The sequence below is a fragment of the Syzygium oleosum genome, unplaced genomic scaffold, assembly GCF_021117445.2.
Source record: "Syzygium oleosum isolate NSW1041296 unplaced genomic scaffold, Sole_v2.1 Sole_v2.02, whole genome shotgun sequence".
Classification (NCBI taxonomy): Eukaryota; Viridiplantae; Streptophyta; class Magnoliopsida; order Myrtales; family Myrtaceae; genus Syzygium; species Syzygium oleosum.
In genome coordinates this window covers 21,721,977-21,742,304 of record NW_026607486.1, presented here as the reverse complement: position 1 = coordinate 21,742,304, position 20,328 = coordinate 21,721,977, and the positions used below count along the sequence as shown (strand labels likewise).

At 41.3% G+C, this 20,328-nt stretch overlaps 3 protein-coding genes across 10 annotated transcripts; 2 read left to right on the top strand and 1 right to left on the bottom strand.

Annotated features, from left to right (window-relative positions):
• Positions 1 to 2,824: 2,824 nt before the first annotated feature.
• Positions 2,825 to 6,013, top strand: LOC115672975 (ferritin-3, chloroplastic-like). The gene is made up of 8 exons (XM_030594980.2): positions 2,825 to 3,347; positions 3,612 to 3,695; positions 3,784 to 3,844; positions 3,928 to 4,015; positions 4,881 to 4,942; positions 5,326 to 5,391; positions 5,516 to 5,579; positions 5,711 to 6,013. The coding sequence occupies exons 1-8, from the start codon at positions 3,022 to 3,024 to the stop codon at positions 5,758 to 5,760; spliced, it is 801 nt and encodes a 266-aa protein (XP_030450840.1). The 5' UTR covers positions 2,825 to 3,021; the 3' UTR covers positions 5,761 to 6,013.
• Positions 6,014 to 11,082: 5,069 nt separating this feature from the next.
• LOC115673222 (uncharacterized) lies at positions 11,083 to 16,258 on the top strand. Of its 7 annotated transcripts, none has more exons than XM_056308510.1 (12): positions 11,090 to 11,319; positions 11,649 to 11,736; positions 12,276 to 12,566; positions 12,758 to 12,916; positions 13,122 to 13,262; positions 13,400 to 13,456; positions 13,838 to 13,976; positions 14,743 to 14,847; positions 15,036 to 15,226; positions 15,469 to 15,510; positions 15,588 to 15,675; positions 15,827 to 16,258. In XM_056308510.1, the coding sequence occupies exons 1-12, from the start codon at positions 11,198 to 11,200 to the stop codon at positions 15,829 to 15,831; spliced, it is 1,428 nt and encodes a 475-aa protein (XP_056164485.1). In that variant the 5' UTR covers positions 11,090 to 11,197; the 3' UTR covers positions 15,832 to 16,258. The 7 variants fall into 7 exon arrangements, with proteins under 7 accessions (XP_056164488.1, XP_056164487.1, XP_056164486.1 ...); XM_030595322.2 differs by having other exon boundaries at positions 15,815 to 16,258; XM_056308512.1 differs by lacking the exon at positions 15,469 to 15,510 and having other exon boundaries at positions 11,088 to 11,319.
• A 10-nt stretch (positions 16,259 to 16,268) lies between these two features.
• Positions 16,269 to 19,457, bottom strand: LOC115673223 (protein MID1-COMPLEMENTING ACTIVITY 1-like). 2 transcript variants are annotated; one of them, XM_030595325.2, is made up of 7 exons: positions 18,779 to 19,454; positions 17,561 to 17,913; positions 17,356 to 17,456; positions 16,909 to 16,980; positions 16,687 to 16,793; positions 16,486 to 16,579; positions 16,269 to 16,410 (listed from the first exon to the last, which is right to left on the bottom strand). In XM_030595325.2, the coding sequence occupies exons 1-7, from the start codon at positions 19,163 to 19,165 to the stop codon at positions 16,358 to 16,360; spliced, it is 1,167 nt and encodes a 388-aa protein (XP_030451185.1). In that variant the 5' UTR covers positions 19,166 to 19,454; the 3' UTR covers positions 16,269 to 16,357. The 2 variants fall into 2 exon arrangements, with proteins under 2 accessions (XP_030451185.1, XP_030451184.1); XM_030595324.2 differs by having other exon boundaries at positions 16,358 to 16,579; positions 18,779 to 19,457.
• Positions 19,458 to 20,328: the final 871 nt, after the last annotated feature.

Genomic DNA, 20,328 nt, shown 5'->3' with positions numbered 1-20,328 from the left:
ATATAAGGCTTTTAAGGCAAAGTCATTATTACCATTAAGTCTTGATCTTCTAAGTTCATTCCCCTTAGCCACATCATTTGAAAGGAACCATATGATCGTGCCACTTGTGATTTTCTAACTTGACCACCTCTCTTGCATTTCCACTTAGCATTTTCTTAAACTTCAAGTCATCATTACATTTAGCCCTAGGTTAGTTGCTCTTATCCTTTTGCATCTCGTGAAAGCTTCTAAATACATTCTCTTTTGATCGTGTAAAGCCATTTCAAGAATCCAAGTTCTAATTAAAGAGCTTTAACTCATTCTTACAAAGAAAAAGAGAGTTCCATGTCTCTTTCCTTTCTCTTTCGTCTCACACTCATTTGAAGAAAAGATGAAGGCCTCACGTTTGTATTTCTAAAGTTTCTAATTTCACAGTTTCTAGTGTTTACAAGAGTGGTTAAAGCTTTGAGTTGTTCAAGTTTTGATCAAGGTAAGTGAAAACTCTAGGGGCTAAGTTGCACTGATCTACTTAATACTCTTGACTTGGTTGATTGATGTTTGTTAATTTTGTTTGAATTCGATGGTAAGTGAAAACTTTAGGACTAAGTTAAATAGATCTACTTAGTACTCTTGACTTTGTTGATTGATGTTTGTTAATTTAGTTTGAATTTGATGGTAAGTGAAAACTCTAGCGGTTAAGTTAGGTAGATCTACTTAGTACTCTTGTTGATTGATGTTTGTTAATTTAGTTTGAATTTGATGGTAAGTGAAAGCTCTGAGTACTAAGTTAGATTAATCTACTTAGTACTCTTGACTTGGTTGGCTGTTGGTTGTTAACTTGTATTTGGCTTTTGTTGTCAAATGTGGTTAAGCTACAATCATGGTATGTGAAATTTTTGTGTTCACTTGAATTGGATCATTAAGCTTGTTACATGCCTAGGATGTGTTTGATGGATTTCTTAGGGGTATTTGATTTATCTCTAAGATGTGATGGCAAACTTTTAGTGATAAGAATATGGAAAAGATGAATATTAAACCTAAAAGTGATATCTTTGTAATTTGACTAAGTTATCAATTTACTAACTAAGTGTTGTTGGTTAATCACGTGGTCGATTTTTTGCGTTAGCAATGTTCATGTTGTCGAATATTTGAGTTGTTGATGTTTATGTTGTCGATTATATGAATTGCCGATGTCATGTTGTCGGTTATATGAAATAATTTAGGGATGCCAAAGCGGGACCCTCTCTAGTAGATATGTGGTTTGGGGACAAACCAGGTGGAAGCTGGTGGTCCTGTAACGATCTTGTCCGATGAGGGCGGGGAGTAGTCACCGGGGCTAAAGGGCTCGGATAAGGAATGGCTCCTGGTAGGCTTCTAGAATGGCGAAGGAGGTAGGAATGAACCGAATTGTATACCAAACGGGAGGAGAGTGTGTTTAGGATGCTCCGAGAATGTTTAGGAAGCCTCGTGAGTCAAGATGGGCTCTAGCCAGTGACAAGTATGAACTCATCTGTGTATATCAGTGAGCTTCATGACCGGTATGAATTCACTTGTGTGTGTTGGTAAGCTTCATAACGAGTATGAACTTACCTATGTATATTTGGTAAGCTTCGTGACAAGTGGGGAATAGATATTCCCTATGTATAGTGGTGAGTCACTAGATGATACTGGCGCATCATGAAATAATATGCCATCTACTTGCATTTGAGTGAATGATTATATACAATGTTGTTAATGGTTTTTATTGACATATCGTGATAAGAAAGATAAAATATGTGATTCTGCAATTGTTATTCATGGTTATTTTGTGTTGCTTGAACTTACATGATTTGTTGGTACGGAGTTGAGTGCTAAGATGATCTTCTACCTTAAACTTGAAGATTTCATCTACTGGGTTTCAATTCATTTCTTATTTTTCAGTTTTGTAGGATGGTCCCCTAGAGATGACGACGGAGGGGACGAGAGAATGTCGGAGGCCATCAACCCCTAGGTTGGATGGTGGTTTGCTTAATATCAGTGTGGTAGTGTTGGGTGATTCCTAACCTTTCCCCAATTTGGGTGTAGTGGTGTGAGCTGACATTGACCTTTCCTAGGACTATATATTTTGTCATGATTATAAATAACAGTGTTTGTAAAAAGTTGAAGACATGTATATTATTAAACTCGTGCGATTTTCTTGTAATGAATGTTGCAAAAATGTTATTATGCTTTCGTATGCGTAATTATAACTATAAGTATAAATGAAAATGACATATGTCGTGCGTGACGTTCTTGTAACTCCGAAACAATCAATTTCGCAATCCATACATTTATTTCATGCATGTCAAATTTTTATGAACTTTTTACTTTTGAAAAATCTAATGACTCTATTTTGTTTTTGGTCAAAATGATTCTGATTCAAAGTACCTGAAATTTTCAAAATACAAAGAAATTGACATATAAGTAATTGAAAACTTTAAAGATCTTTACTTTTTAAATAAAAGAAAGTGATAAGCAAAAACAATAAATCCTTTTATTCCAAACAAACATTCATATATTCACGCACGTTTTCCCACACGTGGGGGAAAACTGAAATTATCGGATTATCTGAATCGGTCCACGGGTCCAGATGGAAGATATCTCTCATGATCAGCCGCTAAGATAAGCATCCCTCGGCCGTTTTGTCACCACCGTGAGCATCCCCCGCGCGCGATCGCAACCGCTCATCAGTCCCCCCACTATTCATGGCCGCAGCCCATCCAACGGCTCTATCATTCCACGTCACACCATCGGGTCCGTTACGTCCGGTGACTTTATCCTTCCCGGGGGCTTGGCCTCCTCGACACAAGACACTCATTGGTCCCACATAAAAACTCACATCATTCGGCGTTCCAGAAATTTTCCACTGCGTCACTCTCTGTCGATCTCTGCCCCTTCAATTCTGCTCTGTTTCCGAGAACCCCAAATTCACGGCAAATTCACTGTCTCGCCCTCTCTCTCTCCACATCCATTTCAATCGTTTTCTTTCGATAGAGTCTTCGTCCGTTGTTCGTTCTTGATCCGATGTCGCTCCAGGCTACTCGGGCTCTGTCTCTCTTCAAGAGCGGGGACGACTGCGCCCTGTTTCGCCTCCTTTCCCCTGTTCCCTCGCCGTTCTTGCCCTGTTCGGCGAGACCCTCGACGGTACGATTCCCGCGCGGAGGGAACGAGCGGTTTCTTGTGGTCTGCGCGTCGAAAGGAGCGAGCAACCGGCAGTTGAGCGGCGTGGTGTTCGAGCCCTTTGAAGAGGTCAAGAGGGAGCTCGATCTCGTACCCACTTCTCCGCATCTCTCGCTCGCTCGCCAGAAGTACTGTGACCAGTGCGAGTCGGCAGTTAACGAGCAAATCAAGTAAGTGTTTGACTTCATGGGTTCCTTTTTTCCCCTGATAATGGGTTCGTTTGGCTATCTGTTTCTTTGTATGCTTGGATTGGCTTCGCTGTTGTTCTTGTTCTTGTTCTTTAGATGGGTCCGATTGTTATCTTGTACGTACTCCTTAATAGTCTGTTATTATTGCATGCGTTCTAGCTGTTGGATGTCATGTGTATGATTTGTTTCATTTCTCTGCAATGCTTGTTCGAATTCTCGCTAATTTCTGTGCCTGATCAATGACAGTGTGGAATACAATGTCTCATATGTGTATCACGCCATGTATGCCTACTTCGACAGAGATAACGTGGCGCTCAAGGGTCTTGCAAAGTAACTTTTGTCGAATCTTGCATCACTTTGTCACTCGACAGCTTTTCTGTGCCTTTTCCTTATCTTCACACTGTTTTTATTTTTACAGATTCTTCAAGGATTCGAGCGAGGAAGAGAGGGAACATGCAGAGATATTAATGGAGTATCAGGTATGCATTGTTAGTTCATCTACTGGCTTGGACTTTTGCCTGTTGTGATGGAAGGATATAGCTCAATGGATTTATGCCTGCAGAACAAAAGGGGTGGAAAGGTGAAGCTGCGGTCTATAGTGATGCCGCTTTCGGAGTTTGATCATGAGGATAAGGGAGAGGCACTATATGGTGACCTTCTCAATTCTATATGACATTATTCGTCTGATGTGGCTCTTTACTGTTGGTTTTTCTGCTTTTCTGCATGGACTTGATGATCTGAAAATTGCAAAAGCATAATCTGTGCATGTGTATGGTGATACATTTGCAGTCTCCAAATCATTTGTATAAAGTTTATGGCTTTTCAATGTCTGGCGGCTTGCTTGTTAGTTATGGCCATTCATGTTGAGTCAGTGTGGAGTTTACTTAGTGCTTTCTGTGGAAACTAACTATGCTACATGTGCTACGTGAATGTTAGATTTCTTTCTTGAAGATTACTTATGCTAAACGATTTTTTAAGTTATAGCTTTGGCTGGCCAATGAAAATTCATGCTATCTCATATATAAATCAGCATCATGGATATATTGGGACAGTGACTATCACTATAGCCTCAATCAGATCCCTACTTTATTTGGTTCTTCAGATACGTCTTAAATTTACTATTGAGTGCTGAAATTGAAGATTAAATTATAGTGTTTGGGGGACGTTGAAGCTGTTCCTGCTTATGATGCACCAGGAGTATATGGACTGTCAGAAATTTTTTGACAAATAATTGGGGAAGGCATACCTATATAGATGCTAGACTTTGACAGGCTTGCAGATGAGCTGTTCAACAACATAGGGTTGGCAGAATCTAATGTTTGATCTGTTTATTTTTTGGTACTAATCGGTACATTTCGTTCAAGTTTACATGAGGAACTTCATTTAAACTTGCAAGTTGTTCCGTATTGGCACATTCTTTTTATCCCAAGCAGACATGCCTTCCGTTCTTCTTTTACCTCTTTCTGTTACCAATGGCCCTTGCGGGAATTTAATTTCTTGAATTTCTTGATCCAGCTATGGAGCTTGCATTATGTTTGGAAAAGCTGACAACTGAAAAGCTTCTGAGCTTGCAAAAAGTGAGCATCTATGCTTTTTTTTCTCTCTGCTTATAGGATGATGACGCATGTGATGTCGTTTTCCATTATTAGACTAGTCTACTTCAATTCAGATGGGATGGATTTGGATTCATGTCCTCTGAGGGAATGACCTTTCATATGCAGCAGATAATTTAAACCTTAAATTCCCGATGATGTAGGCATATAACTTTGACGAGTTTCACTGGCTCCATCATTCACATTCTCTTCATTGTTCAGGATTTTGAATTTAACTCATGCTGCGAAACCTAAAGGAACTTCCATAGGCATACATCTTTGACGAGTTTCACTGGCTCCATCATTCACATTCTCTTCATTCTTCAGGATTTTGAATATAACTCCTGCTGCGAAACCTTCAATCTCAGGTTGCTGAGCAGAACCATGATGTGCAGTTGATGGATTTCATCGAGAGCAGATTCTTGGCCGAGCAGGTGAAGACTGAAGAGATTTCCATGAATATGTTTGCTGTTCTACATGCATGTAAAAGATGATATTGGATCTTGTATAATAGTTTCAATATGATGTATTCACTTTTGTCTTTATTTTTTTTTCCAGGTGGAAAGCATTAAGAAGATATCTGAATATGTAGCCCAGCTGAGAAGAGTGGGCAAAGGGCACGGTAAGAATCCGACAGCAAACTTTTTAACAGTTCATAATCCTAGCAAGTTTACACCTTACACGCGAATTGTCTTCCTTGTCAAGTTTTATTTCTTGTGTTATATTCTTGATTCTTTCTTTCATCTGTTCTAGGAGTCTGGCACTTTGATCAAATGCTACTCCATCGAGAAGTCGCGGCATGATGAGAAGGTCGGGCATCTCGCTTCTTCTCAAAGGGTTATGGGGATCGCTGTACTGACAAGGTGTCGATGCTAGCGTTGCTTATCCATGTGGGTGTGGCTTTGACTGTTGCGGAAAAGTCTGTTTTTGTAAATATTAGAGGTAGGAACGGCGAACCGAATCGACATTTCTTTAACGCTTGTTTTCGGATTCAAAGTAGCGGCGAGTAACGAATTTGCGCCTAGTGGCTGTTTCCTTGACAAGGTATCTTCTTCTTATAGAGAGAGATCCCTCGACTTACTTCACATTGCATGCACGGTGATGTTCCTCCCCTGGACTTGCTTCTTCGCACCGGCTGTTCCTTAATCATACGATGAATTGATGGTAGTTATCGGATCGTTATTTTCACGCGAGATCCACCGCATCCAATGGCTATAGGTTCACTCGCTTCATGTAATTGTCGAGGTGAGTCTGGAGAGGGAAGTCTCTCCTCTAGCTCGTGTTTCTTTGATTTCATCTGACAAAAAAGTCAAAATGTTAGGACAAGGATGAGTTTGGAAATTTTCAATGGTTTGCACTTTTGGTTTCTCTCTCGACTTCTTTTTACCTTGTCGATGTATGAGATATTATTCAAATTTTACAATATCACGAAGAAATTATATCCGAATGTACGTGTCAAGAGTTGGTATTGTGAGGGGAAAAGTGCCAAAAAAGTCCTAAACTTTTTGTATTAGTGCCAATTTAGTTCTAAACCTTTTTTTGGTGCCAATTCAGTCCTAAACCTTTTGTGCCAATTTAGTCCTAAACCTTTTTTTGGTGCCAATTAAGTCCTAAACCTTTTAAATTGGTGCCAATTCAGTCCTAAACCTTTTTGTTTTTGTGCCAATTTAGTCCTTCCGATCAATTTTGACCGGAATTTGCTGACGTGGACGCCTGTTGGCCGGTCACCGGCGCCGACGTGGACAACTTTAATATTACTTTGAATTTTTATTTTTTTTCCTTTTTTTTCTTTTTTTTTCCACTTTTTTTTTGCCCCCCCTCCTTCCTCTGGCCGGTCGCCGGTTCGGCGACCGGCCAGAGGCCGGCAAGCTCGACCTTGCCGGCCACTGGCGAGAGCGACGGCCTCGCCCGGCGAGGGCGAGCCTCGCCATGGTCGGGCGAGGCTCGACCTCGCCAGATCCGGCGAGTTCGGGCCTCGCCCGACCATGGCGAGGTTCGAGCCCTCGCCGGAGGCCGCGGCGAGGGCGAGCCTCACCATGGTCGGGCGAGGCCCGACCTCGCCTGATCTGGCGAGGTCGAGCCCGCCCAGCGACCTCGCCGCAGGCCTCCGGCGAGGCTCGAGCCTTGCCATGGTCGGGCGAGGTCCGACCTCGCCGGATCGGCGAGGTCGAGCCTCGCCCGACCAAGGTGAGGCTCGCCCTCACCGGGCGAGGCCGCCGCCCTCGCCAGTGGCCGGCGAGGTCGAGCTCGCCGGCCTCTGGCCGGTCGCCGGACTGGCGACTGGCCAGAGGAAGGAGGGGGGGGGCCAAAAAAAAGTGGAAAAAAAAATTAAAAAAAGGAAAAAAAATAAATATTCAAAAAAATATTAAAATAATATTAAAGTTGTCCAAGTCGGCGCCGGTGACCGGCCGCCGGCAGGCAGGCGTCCACGTTAGCAAATTCCGGTCAAAATTGACACAAAAACAAAAGGTTTAGGATTTAATTGGCACCAAAAAAAGGTTTATGACTAAATTGGCACCAATGCAAAAGGTTTATGACTGAATTGGCACCAAAAAAAGATTTAGGACTAAATTGGCACTAGGGGTGTAAACGGTTCGGTTCGGTTTCGTTTTCTTGAAAAATCGAACCGAACCGAACCGTTAAGGGTTCCTCCTTGAACCGAACCAAATAGGAACCGAACCGAATTGGAACCGAACCGATAAGCCGATTTGGTTCGGTTTGGTTTTCGGTTTCTTCTTCTTTTTTTTTTTTTTTTGCTTTTTTATTCATGGCTCGGTTTTCTGTTTTTATAAAAAAAAATTCATGATAATTTTTTGATAATAATATGTATTTATGATAATTTTATGATAATTTTTTATGATAAAAAATTAAGAAAGCTCTAGAAATTTCATCACGTTGTAGAAAAAGATAATGGCTTTAGTAGATTATGTATACTTAGTTTGATCTATGCATAGTTAATTTAAGAAGAAGAAGAAGAAGAAAGAAACCAGGAAAATTTTGATAATATGCATGAATTGGCATGATAATTTCACATTAAAAGATGTTTAATATTTAATTACTAGTTCTTGATAATAAAATGTATTTATGATAATTTTAGATGGTTTTCTCCACAGCTGAAGTCTCTCTACCACACTATAAACATTATTGGAACATTATCCAACATTATTGGAACTAAGAGACATCTATTGAATCATTTGCAATCTCAGAGGAAATGAAGTATGAAAGCCACGATTATAATAAAGCAATAAATCTAATAAAAAACATCTATGATCAAAAGCATCTACATTGCAAATGATCATATTCCACGAAACTACATTCTTCTCAACCATCTCGTCAAAGAAATGCCTCGAAGCCACTGCATTCCCACACTTTGCATATGCATCCACCAACGCGTTCCCAACAGTCACATTTGTAACCAACCCAACCTTAACTGTGTAAGCATAAATCTGAGACGCCATGACTTCATCCTCGAGCCCGGCGCATACCGGCAAAACACTAATAACGCTCAGCGTATTAGGCCTCATACCAGACCTCGAATTCATGTTGTTGAAAAACACAAACGCCTCCTCATACAAACCATTCACCGAAAAGACTCTAATAACAGTATTCCATGAAATGACGTCCCTCTCGGCCATTTCGACAAACACCTTCTCCGCGCCTCTCAAGTGAGAAAATGCATACAGAAGAACGGCCCGACCGCGCGCAATCTGCGAGAAATGGAGAGAGAACACACGAATCGGCCCGTCCAACCGACCAATCCACATCTGAAGCCTCCAAATCCAACGCCCATTGCGCTCGATCTGACCACCTCCCGAAACTCCACCGCGCTCCCAGAGCTCAAGAACGCAAAAAACAAGATTCCGACGGGAAAAAAACGCGAGTAGAAACGGAGAACGACCCAAAACCCCACTCCTGGAAACAATGAGAGTTCACAGAGACGCGAGCGATGGGGTGGAGGGGGGTGGGGGGCGAATCGATCGGATACCTCGGCGGAACAGCCACAGACTTCTCGGAGGACAACCTTCTCGAGGCCATTGACGCCCTTACAATGGTCGACGTACACGGTTCGGTTCGGTTGGGTTCACTGCTCTGTGGTCGGTTGCGCGACGCTCCGAGTGCCCCGCGCCAGCGGCGACAAGCTCGACGCTCTCGAGGGCCGGCGGTTGTGATCCTCGCGGTTCCGAATTGGAGTGGGGGCGGTGGGGTTCCTGGGCCTCCTCGTGGGGTTTGATGATTTGGGGGGTTTTCCGCGTTTAGGGTTCGAGAGAGATGAGTGTTGTCACCGGCAACAGCGGTGGCGGCGACGGGGGTGGCGGCGAGGGCGGGGGCGGCAAGTCGATGGGGAGGAAGAAGAAGAAGAGCAGGGACGGCGGCGGGAGGAAGAGTGTGGAGGACCGTGAGGAATGAGGATGGTCTCAGCGAGAGGAAGAGTGTTTATTTCAGTTCGGTTCGATCCGAACTGATCCGAACCAAACTGAAATAAACCGAATTGAAAAAAAAATGGTTAATTTTGATGATCCGAACCGAAACCGAAACCGAACCGAAATACACGAAATTTTCGGTTCGGTTCGGTTCGTATCTCGGTTCGGTTTTTCGGTTCGGTTCTAACACTCTTAATTGGCACTAATGCAAAAGGTTTAGGACTTTTTTGGCACTATTCCCGTATTGTGAGTGTTTCGAGCGTTTTGAATCAAAAGAAAGGTCAAAGTTAGTGAGCACTGATAGTAGAATTAAGTCGAAAGAAATACGTAAAATCAATCCAAAACGTGCTTTCGAGAAATGTTATGGTCCACAATATAACCCTGAATAGGGATTGGCAATGGGCCGGGAGAGGACGAGGGATGTGCCGCCGCCCCATGGAGTTTTTTTTGTTAATTTTCCAAGTCTATCTCAATTTTTTTGTTATTTAAGCAATGAATCACAAAAAATTGCAAATTAACTAAAAGTTAAAAAGATCCATAGCAACCAAAAACCCCGAATATAAAAGAGAGCTGTATTTTAAAACTATAATTTATTTATATCTAGATCTATTATATCTATCAAATCAATGATAATTGCTTAAACGACCAATGATAAATCAATTATTTGCATATTTAAGGCGCGAATGACAACATTTCTCTTCCCTGAATTTATTTCTGGCTAGAAATAGAAAAATCTATTTTTCTTTTCATGATGAGTTCCTGAGCAAAAAACAGTATTTGATAACGACACAAAATTTCTGTTTCCGAAATAGAAATTAGACACAAAATTTATGTTCCCACCGATCGATGAGCGGTGGCGACGGCGGTGGCGGCGGCGGGCGACGGACGGCTGGCAAGTGGGTGGCAAGGGTGAGCAATAAAAGAGATTTGTTATTTCTGTTCCTGTTCCAAAAATATAAAAGTAAAACATTTTAACTTCTCATTTCTGTTCCAAATCTATTTTTTGGCCAAAATTTGTCCCAGAAATAAAAAAAATGAAATTATTTTACCAAACGAATTTTTGTTTCAAACCTAATTCCAGGAACAAAAAAATAAAAAAATAAGAAACAGAATGATTATCATTCGCACCCTTAACGTGCAAACCTATTTACAACCCTAAATATAAATATTTGTTCATAAATTTGCAACTAAGATAATTTATTTGTAGATAACATACGAATTGTCATCCTTGCATATTATTATTTTTTATGCAATACGAAATTCATCGTGAGAATTGCTATTTAACGAAACGTGGGGGCGATTCCTTACATGCATATATATAAATTATAATAGGAGAGATATCACTTTAACTGTTGAGTAGTCAATTTATTGCACTATATAACTAATGTAAAATTAAATGCAGTTGATTCGCCTGATATAATGCAGACTTTGATCATGAAAATCTTAATTGTAATTTTAAGTGGACAATGTTAATACGAGTTCCACTGATAATCCATATTTCAATATGCAATATACACTTACAATTAAGCTCAAATTAAATAAATACACAAAATACAAGTATTTGTAAAAAATATACATATAAATGGCTTTCTGACTCGGACTCGGACTCTGCACCGAACCAACCCGATCCTGCCGTACCGAGTCGATCTGTACCGGTACCGGTTCGAATCATTCGCGTCGGGCTTGCATAAAAACAGGACCGGCCCGACCCGACATATTCACGCCCGGAGAGAGATAGAGAGAAGAGAAAGAGAAATTCCCTTTGATCTTCTTCGGAGTTCTTCTCTCACGTGAACCTTCGAAAGAGAGGAAGAAGGAGATGGGAATGGCGAGGGATATGGCGGCGGTTGCTCTTCTGTTGATGCTTTCTGCGATCGTCGGCGCTGGTTCTGCGGCCGAAGAAGCTTTTGATGTGCGGAAACATCTCTCTACTGTGACCAGGTAACTCCTCCTCGTCCTTGATCTGAACCTCTTAACTGTTTGATGGTTTTCCCCAATGGACACGAGTTCTATGCTCTCCCCCTCGTTTTGGTCGGCGACAAGTACAGAACAATCGAATCGATCCCCACTTCGCATTTCCGCTTCAGCGGAACTGTTTAAAGTTTGCTTTCCATCGAAGGAACCATGAGGAAGTCGCTGGGATGACTTCAGCTTTTCTCGTGCATTTTAGCTGATTCTCTCCCAAACCCCCATAAGCATGCGATTAGTTCTTCTGAAATCAGATCGCGGTCTTCTGGGTTTGCCCATCTTGTTTTATGTTCTGATGTCAGGTATGGTGCGGGGAAAGATGTCGCGAACAACGCCTACGTGCCGTCGAGCGTACCCGATGGATGTACTCCTATTCACTTAAATCTTGTGGTAATCTCTGTTTTCTATGTTCTTAATTATTTTTTTGTATATATGGTTGCATTAGTGATTGACATTTAATTACTAGACTGACCATCTTATCGTTCTTCATCGAACTCTTAGTACTGATGACTGGTCTAGGTGACCCGTTAGGGAGTAACACTTAGAGGCTTCTCTGTAAAGTTTGTGGAGTTTGCTGGTTTTTTGCTATCTCAACTTGGTCCTGCCTTATTGCATGCAGTAGATTAATTATGTGCACTGCCTGCTTGCTGGAATTTGTATCCTGTGGTATCAGCTATCTTAAATTTCCCCAACTTGACTTATAAAAACTGCGAGGTTGATAAGGTTGCAAAGTCAACCTTTGGATAGCATGGTGATGGTCCCCCAGGCACAAGGTTCAACACGTTAAGATTTCTTTGTGATTCTCTGGCTTGCATGCGTTATCAGCAGTAGTTGTGTTGGTACTTTCAGTTGCTGCGGGTTGTTTCTAAATATGCGAGCTATAATATCCTCATCATTTGTGTTTCTAACACCTGGTCTTGCATATGTAGGCTAGGCATGGAACTCGCTCTCCAACAAAGAAACGGATGAGAGAGTTGGAAAATTTGGCTTCTCACATACAGGAACTCGTAAAAGATGCTGAAGAAAAGAATTTAGCGCAGATTGTTCCTGCTTGGTTGCGGGGATGGACATCTCCTTGGAAAGGGAAAGTGAAAGGTGGAGAGTTAATTAGCAAAGGAGAAGATGAGTTGTATGATCTTGGAATCAGGATCCGTGAAAGATTTCCTGAATTGTTTAGTCAAGACTACCACCCTGATATGTATACGCTGAAAGCAACACAGGTAAGCAAAAAAAGTTGGATAATTTAAATTGGTCTGTGGTTCTCTCTTAAGCTTCAGTATCTGTTGACAACTTTTGACAAATCAACGTGAATTCTGAATTGCATTCAGCGAGGTCATATTGTCTGGGAATGAATCTCTCTTTCTGTCCTCTGTGAAGTTGTCCTAATTATTCTCCTTTTCAATGAGACTAGGTCCCTAGGGCAGCAGCAAGTGCTGTGGCCTTTGGAATGGGGCTATTTAGTGGAAAGGGAACTCTTGGACCGGGGAAGCATCGGGCTTTTGCTGTCACCAGTGAAAGCCGTGCAAGTGATATATTGCTCAGATTTCATGATTGTTGTGAAAATTACAAGGTATTTTCATGTGAGTCTATAGTACCTTTTAATTTAAGAGCTGGAATATATCTGTTTGCACAAAGCCTAATGTTCAAGGCTCTTATTACAGCATTTCAAAAAAAAAATTGTAACAGAATATCGAGTGCCCATGTTTGCTGCATAACTCTTGAACTCATGGGACAGAAACATTAACGAAATAAAGGCATTCTGATTTGTGGTGCAGAATTTTAGAAAAAAGCAGGAGCCTGCTGTTGATAAGCTTAAGGAACCCATTTTGGACGAAATTACTGGGGCCATAGCAAGTCGCTATAAGTTGAATTTTACAAGGCAGGATACATCTTCTCTCTGGTTTCTCTGCAAACAGGTGACAATATCTGATCCTCCTTTTGATTGTTTTCCCCTTGACAGAACTGCTTAACTTGTGCTGAATTCAAGACTGGTTATTCTTTCTCCATTTAGAGCTGACCGTGTGGCTATTTTTCTTCATTTCTCCCTTTGCAGGAGGCATCATTGTTGGATATAACTAATCAAGCATGTGCTCTTTTCAACCCTGATGAGGTAAATCGCTTTCTACTGTTTCTTTCCCCTGGACCTATTATTTACCAATCTCCGTGCAGTTTGGTTTAGTAATGATGGTATCTTGTGGGTGCCTACTCTGAACTCTGGTCACAACTTTTAGTTTGTTGAACTGTTGGTTTTTGTTTATATTGAACATCTATTTTGGTAACATGCTTAATATTAGGTTCTTGATGTTGAATAATTAATCATTCATGTAGTGGATTTTTGTGAATGTCTAAGGTTTATGGAACCATGACTTTAGTGGTGTCAGTCACAAATTGAATGCTTTATTTGTCAAACTTAAGTATTTTTTGAAGTTTGAGGAGCTTTTCTTCTCTGACGATTTTATGCTTTACTTTGCTTGGTACTTCGTTTGGTAAGATGGCTTTGCTGGAGTGGACCGATGACTTGGAGGTGTTTATACTGAAAGGATATGGTAAAGCACTGAACTACAGAATGGGCGTACCGTTGCTGAAAGATGTTGTTCAATCCATGGAGGAAGCTATTCAGGCGAATGAAGGTGACGCAGATGTTTCAAGTCTCATCTTGTTTGACCTTTCTGTATCATTTTACAATGGAAGTGTGTCAGTAAATAAGCTTAACCTTTTCCACATGAATTGTCGACAGTATGTGCCTTTAGATAATTAAAAAATAAACCCAGTTCCTAGGCTTGCTATGTAGTATGTAGTACTCTCAAAAATCAAACTTCACAATTCAGTTTTCCTTTTATCTGTTTATTCTCGATTCGTAAAATCTGGGTTTTCAATAATCAGGAGGATCCTGCTGGTCAGTTTCTCTCTACATTTGGGTAATTGAGTGAGTCTCTTATTGGATATTGACTTCTCCATTCTAGAAAACCTTTGGAACTCCTGGATCTGGGCAAGGGTCCCCTGCACTATTAGACTTTGTTTGGTGTTACCAACTTCAGTGTCAAAAGACTGACAGATTTTTGTTCATGCATAGAATGTAGAAAGGAACCGTATGTAAACAGATCAATCTCTTCGTTGCATGTGTCACTTTCAGGGCAGTTAATGTTTTCTTAGTTAATCTAGAATATTTAACGTAGCCCTTAACGGGGCAGTTAATAGACTGTGACCTATCTCCAGTAGTGGCATCTGCACTGAACTGTAGTTTCTTCATCATGGCTGGATAGGTTATCAACTGCATGCAATTACGATCTCCCTCTTGTCACTGTAATTTCTTCATTGTGGATTTGCCTTGTTATCTCTTTCCGGCTTTACTTGTTCCTAGTCCTAATTTAACTTCTTGTGTTTTTCTCTCTCTAGAAAAGCATCCTCCAGGAAGTTATGAGAAAGCTAGACTTCGATTTGCGCATGCCGAAACTGTGGTTCCTTTTTCCTGTCTCCTAGGCCTTTTCCTTGAAGGATCTGGTAAGCTCCTTTCAACTTTTTTATTTGGTTGTAGTAAGAGCAAATCATCTCTAGTTTTTTGGCCAAGAGTTATCTGTACTAAATTTCTTTCAAAGCATGTCACGAGGCTGAATTTGTTTAGCACTGTCCTACATCTTCTTCTGGTTTGTGGTCACTATTCTTAATGGTTTTGTATCTTGATAATTTAGAGTTTCAGCAAATCCAGAGAGAGCAACCCTTGCCGCTCCCTCCAAAACCTCCTCATAACAGAAATTGGATGGGGAGCATTGTGGCACCTTTCAGTGGGAATAATATGCTGGTACTTTATAGCTGTCCTGCTAATCTCTCAAACAAGTACTACGTGCAAGTATTACACAATGAACATCCCACTCCCATGCCGGTATGTTGTCAATCATAAACATTGAACTCCTCGCTCAATTTTTTTTTCTTGTTTTTGTCTGTGTTCATGGCATAATTTTCATTGACTCCTCATTTTAGACAAATGAGACAGTAAGCCAGATTGTCATTATTGCGTTCATTATAAATGTCATATTTCTCTTTTCAGCATATTGGAGTTCACTGTGCGGCTTATTTTGTATTCATATAAGTAAGATTGTCTCAATTATTTGCCTCCTTCTATAGGGTTGTGGTGGTGCTGATTCTTGTCCGTTTGAAGTTTTCAAGGTACTATTCATGGTTTGAAGTTTCTCCCTGAGATAGAATATTCGCTCATATTTCATGGAAGTATTATTTTTTCTCAGGAAAAGATCGCAGCTCCCCATTTGAAGCATGATTATGATGCATTATGTAATGTGAAGGCCGATCAGGTGGAGCTGAGTTCTGGGAATAGTAAGTTGTCAGCGTTGTACCATTGGCTTTTTCCGTCGGGAATCAATGAGCCAGGTTCCCACGGAAATGAGTTGTAGTTTCGCTTTTTCCAACGTGGTGATGGAAGTTCTTTCTTTTTAGCTGCTGACACTCCCTTCAGTTTAATTTCCAGGTTAGGAGGCACCTTCCAAACTGTGCATTTAACCATAGCCCATAGTGCCTCTTTCAACAAGCTGAAGAGTACTTGAGTCATGATTTACTCATTTGTAAATCGGACGCCGGTGCTTTCTCGCCGTGCGTGATGATTCAAGTAATTTCGACTATTATCTAACTCCTTTTTTCTTTTCCAAATTCGGTCATCTCTGATAGTGTGACTGTATCTATTGAGAAGTTCTTAAAGAACTTGATATGTTCAGGTTTGGACAATTTCATGAGCTGTAAGAGGTTTCTATCCGGCTGCTTAGCAGACTTGTTTAGATAAATTTCTGTTCTTTCTTCTTTTCTTTGATCTGCTGATCCTGCAGTAACTAATGTATATCGAGTTTCTATTAATCAAGCATGCAAAGAAACTAATCTGTGTAAGGACAGAACATATTCATACAAACTCTCTCTCTCTCTCTCTCTCTCTCTCTCTCTGCACTAAACTATGTAGCATTGTAAAACAAAATGAAGTACTGATACTATCAGTCACCAGTTGACCGGTTTAAGGCTTCATGAATTGGTAAGGTGGAGGAATCATTTTTCTCCCCTGGCACCCTGTAAAGAATGAATTTGCGGTAAATAAGTAGCAAGACTGGCCGACGAGGAGGCTACATCTGGAAACACACGTACCCTCGAAGCCTCTTAGTTCAAGCTCTCGCCACTCTTGAACCATTGCGCAGCAGCAACACATCAGGTGCGTTAGGAAGTCATCACATAAGCTTCCCTACACAGCAAACCATGAGTTCGGTGAGATTTTCTTTCTTCTTTCTAATGAATTTCAAAATCATTCGAGGAAACATAATGTCAACTACCAATTAGAAAGGAAAGCACCTGAATGTTGAAAAGCTCTCTCAGCCTCCTTCTCACGCAGCAAGTGTAGCAGCAGCAACTGCCGACGAGAGAGAATGCAAAAACATTGTTTGCGGCAGCTTCACGAGCTGGCCATTGGATTCAAGACGAATTAGCTCATGCATGCATGCACGCACGCATGCTCTCTCGCGCTCTCCTTCTCACTCTCTCATATGGACTATCATTTTTGGCATGAGGACTTACATATTTCTCCTCTGGACACTGCGTTTGCGATCTTTGCAAACATTCCACAAGGATATAGGCAGGTCTTGAAGCCTGTTACAAAGAACGTGCCCTCTACAGGTAAGCTGATAACCTCCTATTAGAGCTAACAACATTTCTTCATGGAGATTAATCAAAGATAATGATGTTAATCATAAGCTAAACCACTGTACAGTCAGCCAATTCATCAGGTAATTTCTCGAGTCATCGATTAATCTATACTTCTGCTGCTATATTGGAACTAATGACTTGGTAAACACGTTTATGGTAAATGGGACCGATAAAACCAATCATTGTATCCAAATTACGCAGATTTTGCGTTCTTCTTTACACAAGACATGTGCATGATTGGCTTGATTTTGTTGGAATAATTCAATTACTTGTCCGTTTAAAGAGCACTTCGAAGTGTTTATGTAAGCAAAGACTCACTCAAGCAGGGCTCCATGCAGCAACCAAAAAGATCAGCCTGCCAGTCATCTTGGCCTTGATCTTGAAAGCTCTCCGTGATGGACTTTACATTGTTTATATACCTGGCCACATGAAAAGAATCCCACCAGCTACTACACAAACCGATCCTGCTAAATCGAATTGAAGCCAATCTAAGAGCATTCAGTTTAGACTTATTAATACTTACCCCGATATGACGAATGCCGGTTCATTCACTAGCAGCTTCGTGACCCTCTTGCTCGGCAACCCATTGGTTGCGTTCTCGGCGACCCCGATGAGATGCTCGATCACCCGACACTGCTTCGGGTCATTCCTCGATCGCAGCCACTGCAACTCAACGTGCAGCTTCTCTCGCTCCTCTTGAAGAGCTTCGTCGAATCGCAGGTCGGGGTACGCTCGATACAGGAACTTCTCCAGTATGTCCGCATCTCTCTTGGTCCGATTGGGTTTCAGGATCGCGTTCTGAGCTTCGATGTCCAGCTCGTCCAGCGTGTACTCTCTGCGATCGTCTCTGATGGCTCGCAAGGCTTGCTCCAAATGCTGGAACGAGAAATCCCAAGGAAGGATCAGAGCGTAATAAGAAAGATGAGAACTTTGCTTAATCGCATTGAGCGCCTTTTTGTGAACTTTACATGATGCGATGAAGTAACAGATTGCGTCATTACTTGATCATATTGCTAATAACAATTATTTCTTGTGATGTATCTTTCACAAAATGAAAAGGCGACGAGTCCCATCTATGAAGTGCGCCAGCTTTATTTTAATCTTAAAGTAAGGAAGAATTATTGGCCGCAAAAAGTATTATTTAACTAATAAACGTGCTGACTTTAATGATTTATTGTCTTATTCTTATTTAGTCGCACTTCTTCAACTTTTCGTCTCAACAGCGCCGACAGCAAATTCGGTGGAAGTGGCAAAACAAGAGAAGATGTATCTGTGGACGGATTATGTTAAAAAAATCCAACCTGAAAATTTAAATTTACAAACGAGAACAGAGCATATAAATATATAAAAGATATCTAAATCTCGTCAACAAATGACATGGATATTTAGTAGATCCATAATCATCTGTCTAATCAAGCTCAACAAACATTCTTTAACGTCGGATCTCGGGCTAGACTCAAATTTGTAAGGCTGAATATTTGACTCGAGCTCGACTTCTCGAATACTAACCCGACTGGACTATGTGTTCAATAAGCTCGAGTTCGACTTAATCGACTTGATAATAAGGTCGAGCGGGTAAGTTAGAACATGTAGAATTTCGAAAGAAATAGTATCATTTGTTCATGTTTTCGTCTTGATAAGTCTAAGATGATTAAATATTGAGTGGTCTTCGAGTCAAGTTTTGAGTAGCTCAAGTAGCACGACAAGATAGGGATAGGGAGAGAGTTCTCCCGTTAATTACCTCCATGCGAAACTCATGCACCAACGAAGTCAACGTAGGGATCTCCACCCGCCGATCGATCTCCGCCTGCACGCGACGGAACTCGTACACGGCGTTCCAGCCGGTGGCCACCATGTAGATACAGCTCTTCCCTCTGCAACTCTCCACCAACTCGAGCGCTTCTCTCAGAGCCTCCGCCAGTTCCCCCAGACCCTCTCGGATCTCCGGCACCCTCTCCAGGTCGGTACCGCTCACCTTCTCCAGCCAGGCTCGTACCAGTTCCGCGTGCCCGGCGAGCTGCTTGCAGTTCCTCCGGTGGGCGAGGACGTCCCCGGCCGACGACACGATCGCGCTCGCGAGGGCTAAGGCGTCCGGCCAGCTCGCCGCCTCCGCTGCCAAGGTCGCCATGAACGCAAGGGAAGGGTCTAGAGAGACGGAGAGCGAACTAAAGCGAAGGTAGCGCTAGTAGCGTGTGAGCGAGCGAGGAGTTTAAGGTGGCTTTTTTTTATTTTCCAGGTGTTGGTTTCTTGAAGTTTGTCAGCATTGGCTTTCTTTACTTAATCGTTGCTTTGCTTTGCCTTGCTTTGCTTTCGATGTTGGTGTGATTACAGTGGCCATTCTTCTTTTTCGCTTTGCTTTGGAACTAAGTAGAGAAAGCGCTTCTTGGTGGACGTCATGCCCCCCCATGATATGAATAATTGAGATAGAGAAAGGTGCTGGTGCAATTGATTTCGGGTCGGGTCGCTTTCTTGATATTCCTCTTATTTTCTACATTCAAAAAGTATGATCAAACGTTGCTCCAATTTTGGCTATAAATCAATAGAAAACACGAATCGTTCTACGTTAGTCTCTCGATCTTATATTCCTATTTCAATTGGTAATCCAAAGTTTCTTAAACGTCGGACTGAGCCCACCCAATTTACTTCCTTAATTTCAAGAATCCGAAGTAGAAAATTCAACTGAAATCACTTTTGGACAAAACAGTCAAGACTTTCATAATACCTAAATATCGACACATGTATATTATATAATATGTTCGTAATTTATTAATATTTGGAAACATGAACTTTTTACTTAACTCTTAACATTAAAGGGATAAGTATATTGGAAGTCTTAAAACTTGTCATGAAAGTGTAATTGAGTTTTAAAACTTTCAAAATGTGCAATTAAATCATAAAACTTATCATGAAAGTGCAATTGAATCCTAAAACTTTGAAAAAGTGCAAACAGATCCTAAAATATGTCAAATTGGTTCAATCAAGTCGTTCCGTTGATTACACTTTTCAAAGTTTTAATACTCAATAGCACTTTCGTGATAAGTTTTAGGACTTGATCGCACTTTTTAAAAGTTTTAGAACTCCATTGCACTTTCGTGATAACTTTTAGGACTAGATTATACTTTTTGAAAATTTAAAACTAAATTGCACTTTCGTGACAACTTTTAGAATTTTCAGCATACTTATCCCAACATTTAAATGTGCAATTCGTCGACAAGACCCCCGAATCATGATACTGCGCGCGCACTGCCATTGGCCCATCCAATCGAGTGGGCCTTTCTTAATCTCTATTTT

Coding starts and splice junctions, on each gene's coding strand:
- LOC115672975 (XM_030594980.2), top strand. CDS start 3,022: ATGTCGCTCCAGGCTACTCGGGCTCTGTCTCTCTTCAAGAGCGGGGAC. Junction 3,845..3,927: donor AGATATTAATGGAGTATCAG/GTATGCATTGTT, acceptor TTATGCCTGCAG/AACAAAAGGGGTGGAAAGGT. Junction 5,580..5,710: donor AAGAGTGGGCAAAGGGCACG/GTAAGAATCCGA, acceptor CATCTGTTCTAG/GAGTCTGGCACTTTGATCAA.
- LOC115673222 (XM_030595321.2), top strand. CDS start 11,198: ATGGGAATGGCGAGGGATATGGCGGCGGTTGCTCTTCTGTTGATGCTT. Junction 11,320..11,648: donor CATCTCTCTACTGTGACCAG/GTAACTCCTCCT, acceptor TTCTGATGTCAG/GTATGGTGCGGGGAAAGATG. Junction 13,977..14,742: donor AGCTATTCAGGCGAATGAAG/GTGACGCAGATG, acceptor TTCTCTCTCTAG/AAAAGCATCCTCCAGGAAGT.
- LOC115673223 (XM_030595324.2), bottom strand. CDS start 19,165: ATGGCGACCTTGGCAGCGGAGGCGGCGAGCTGGCCGGACGCCTTAGCC. Junction 17,914..18,778: donor TGCATGAGTTTCGCATGGAG/GTAATTAACGGG, acceptor TTCTCGTTCCAG/CATTTGGAGCAAGCCTTGCG. Junction 16,981..17,355: donor CTGCATGGAGCCCTGCTTGA/GTGAGTCTTTGC, acceptor TCTTTGTAACAG/GCTTCAAGACCTGCCTATAT.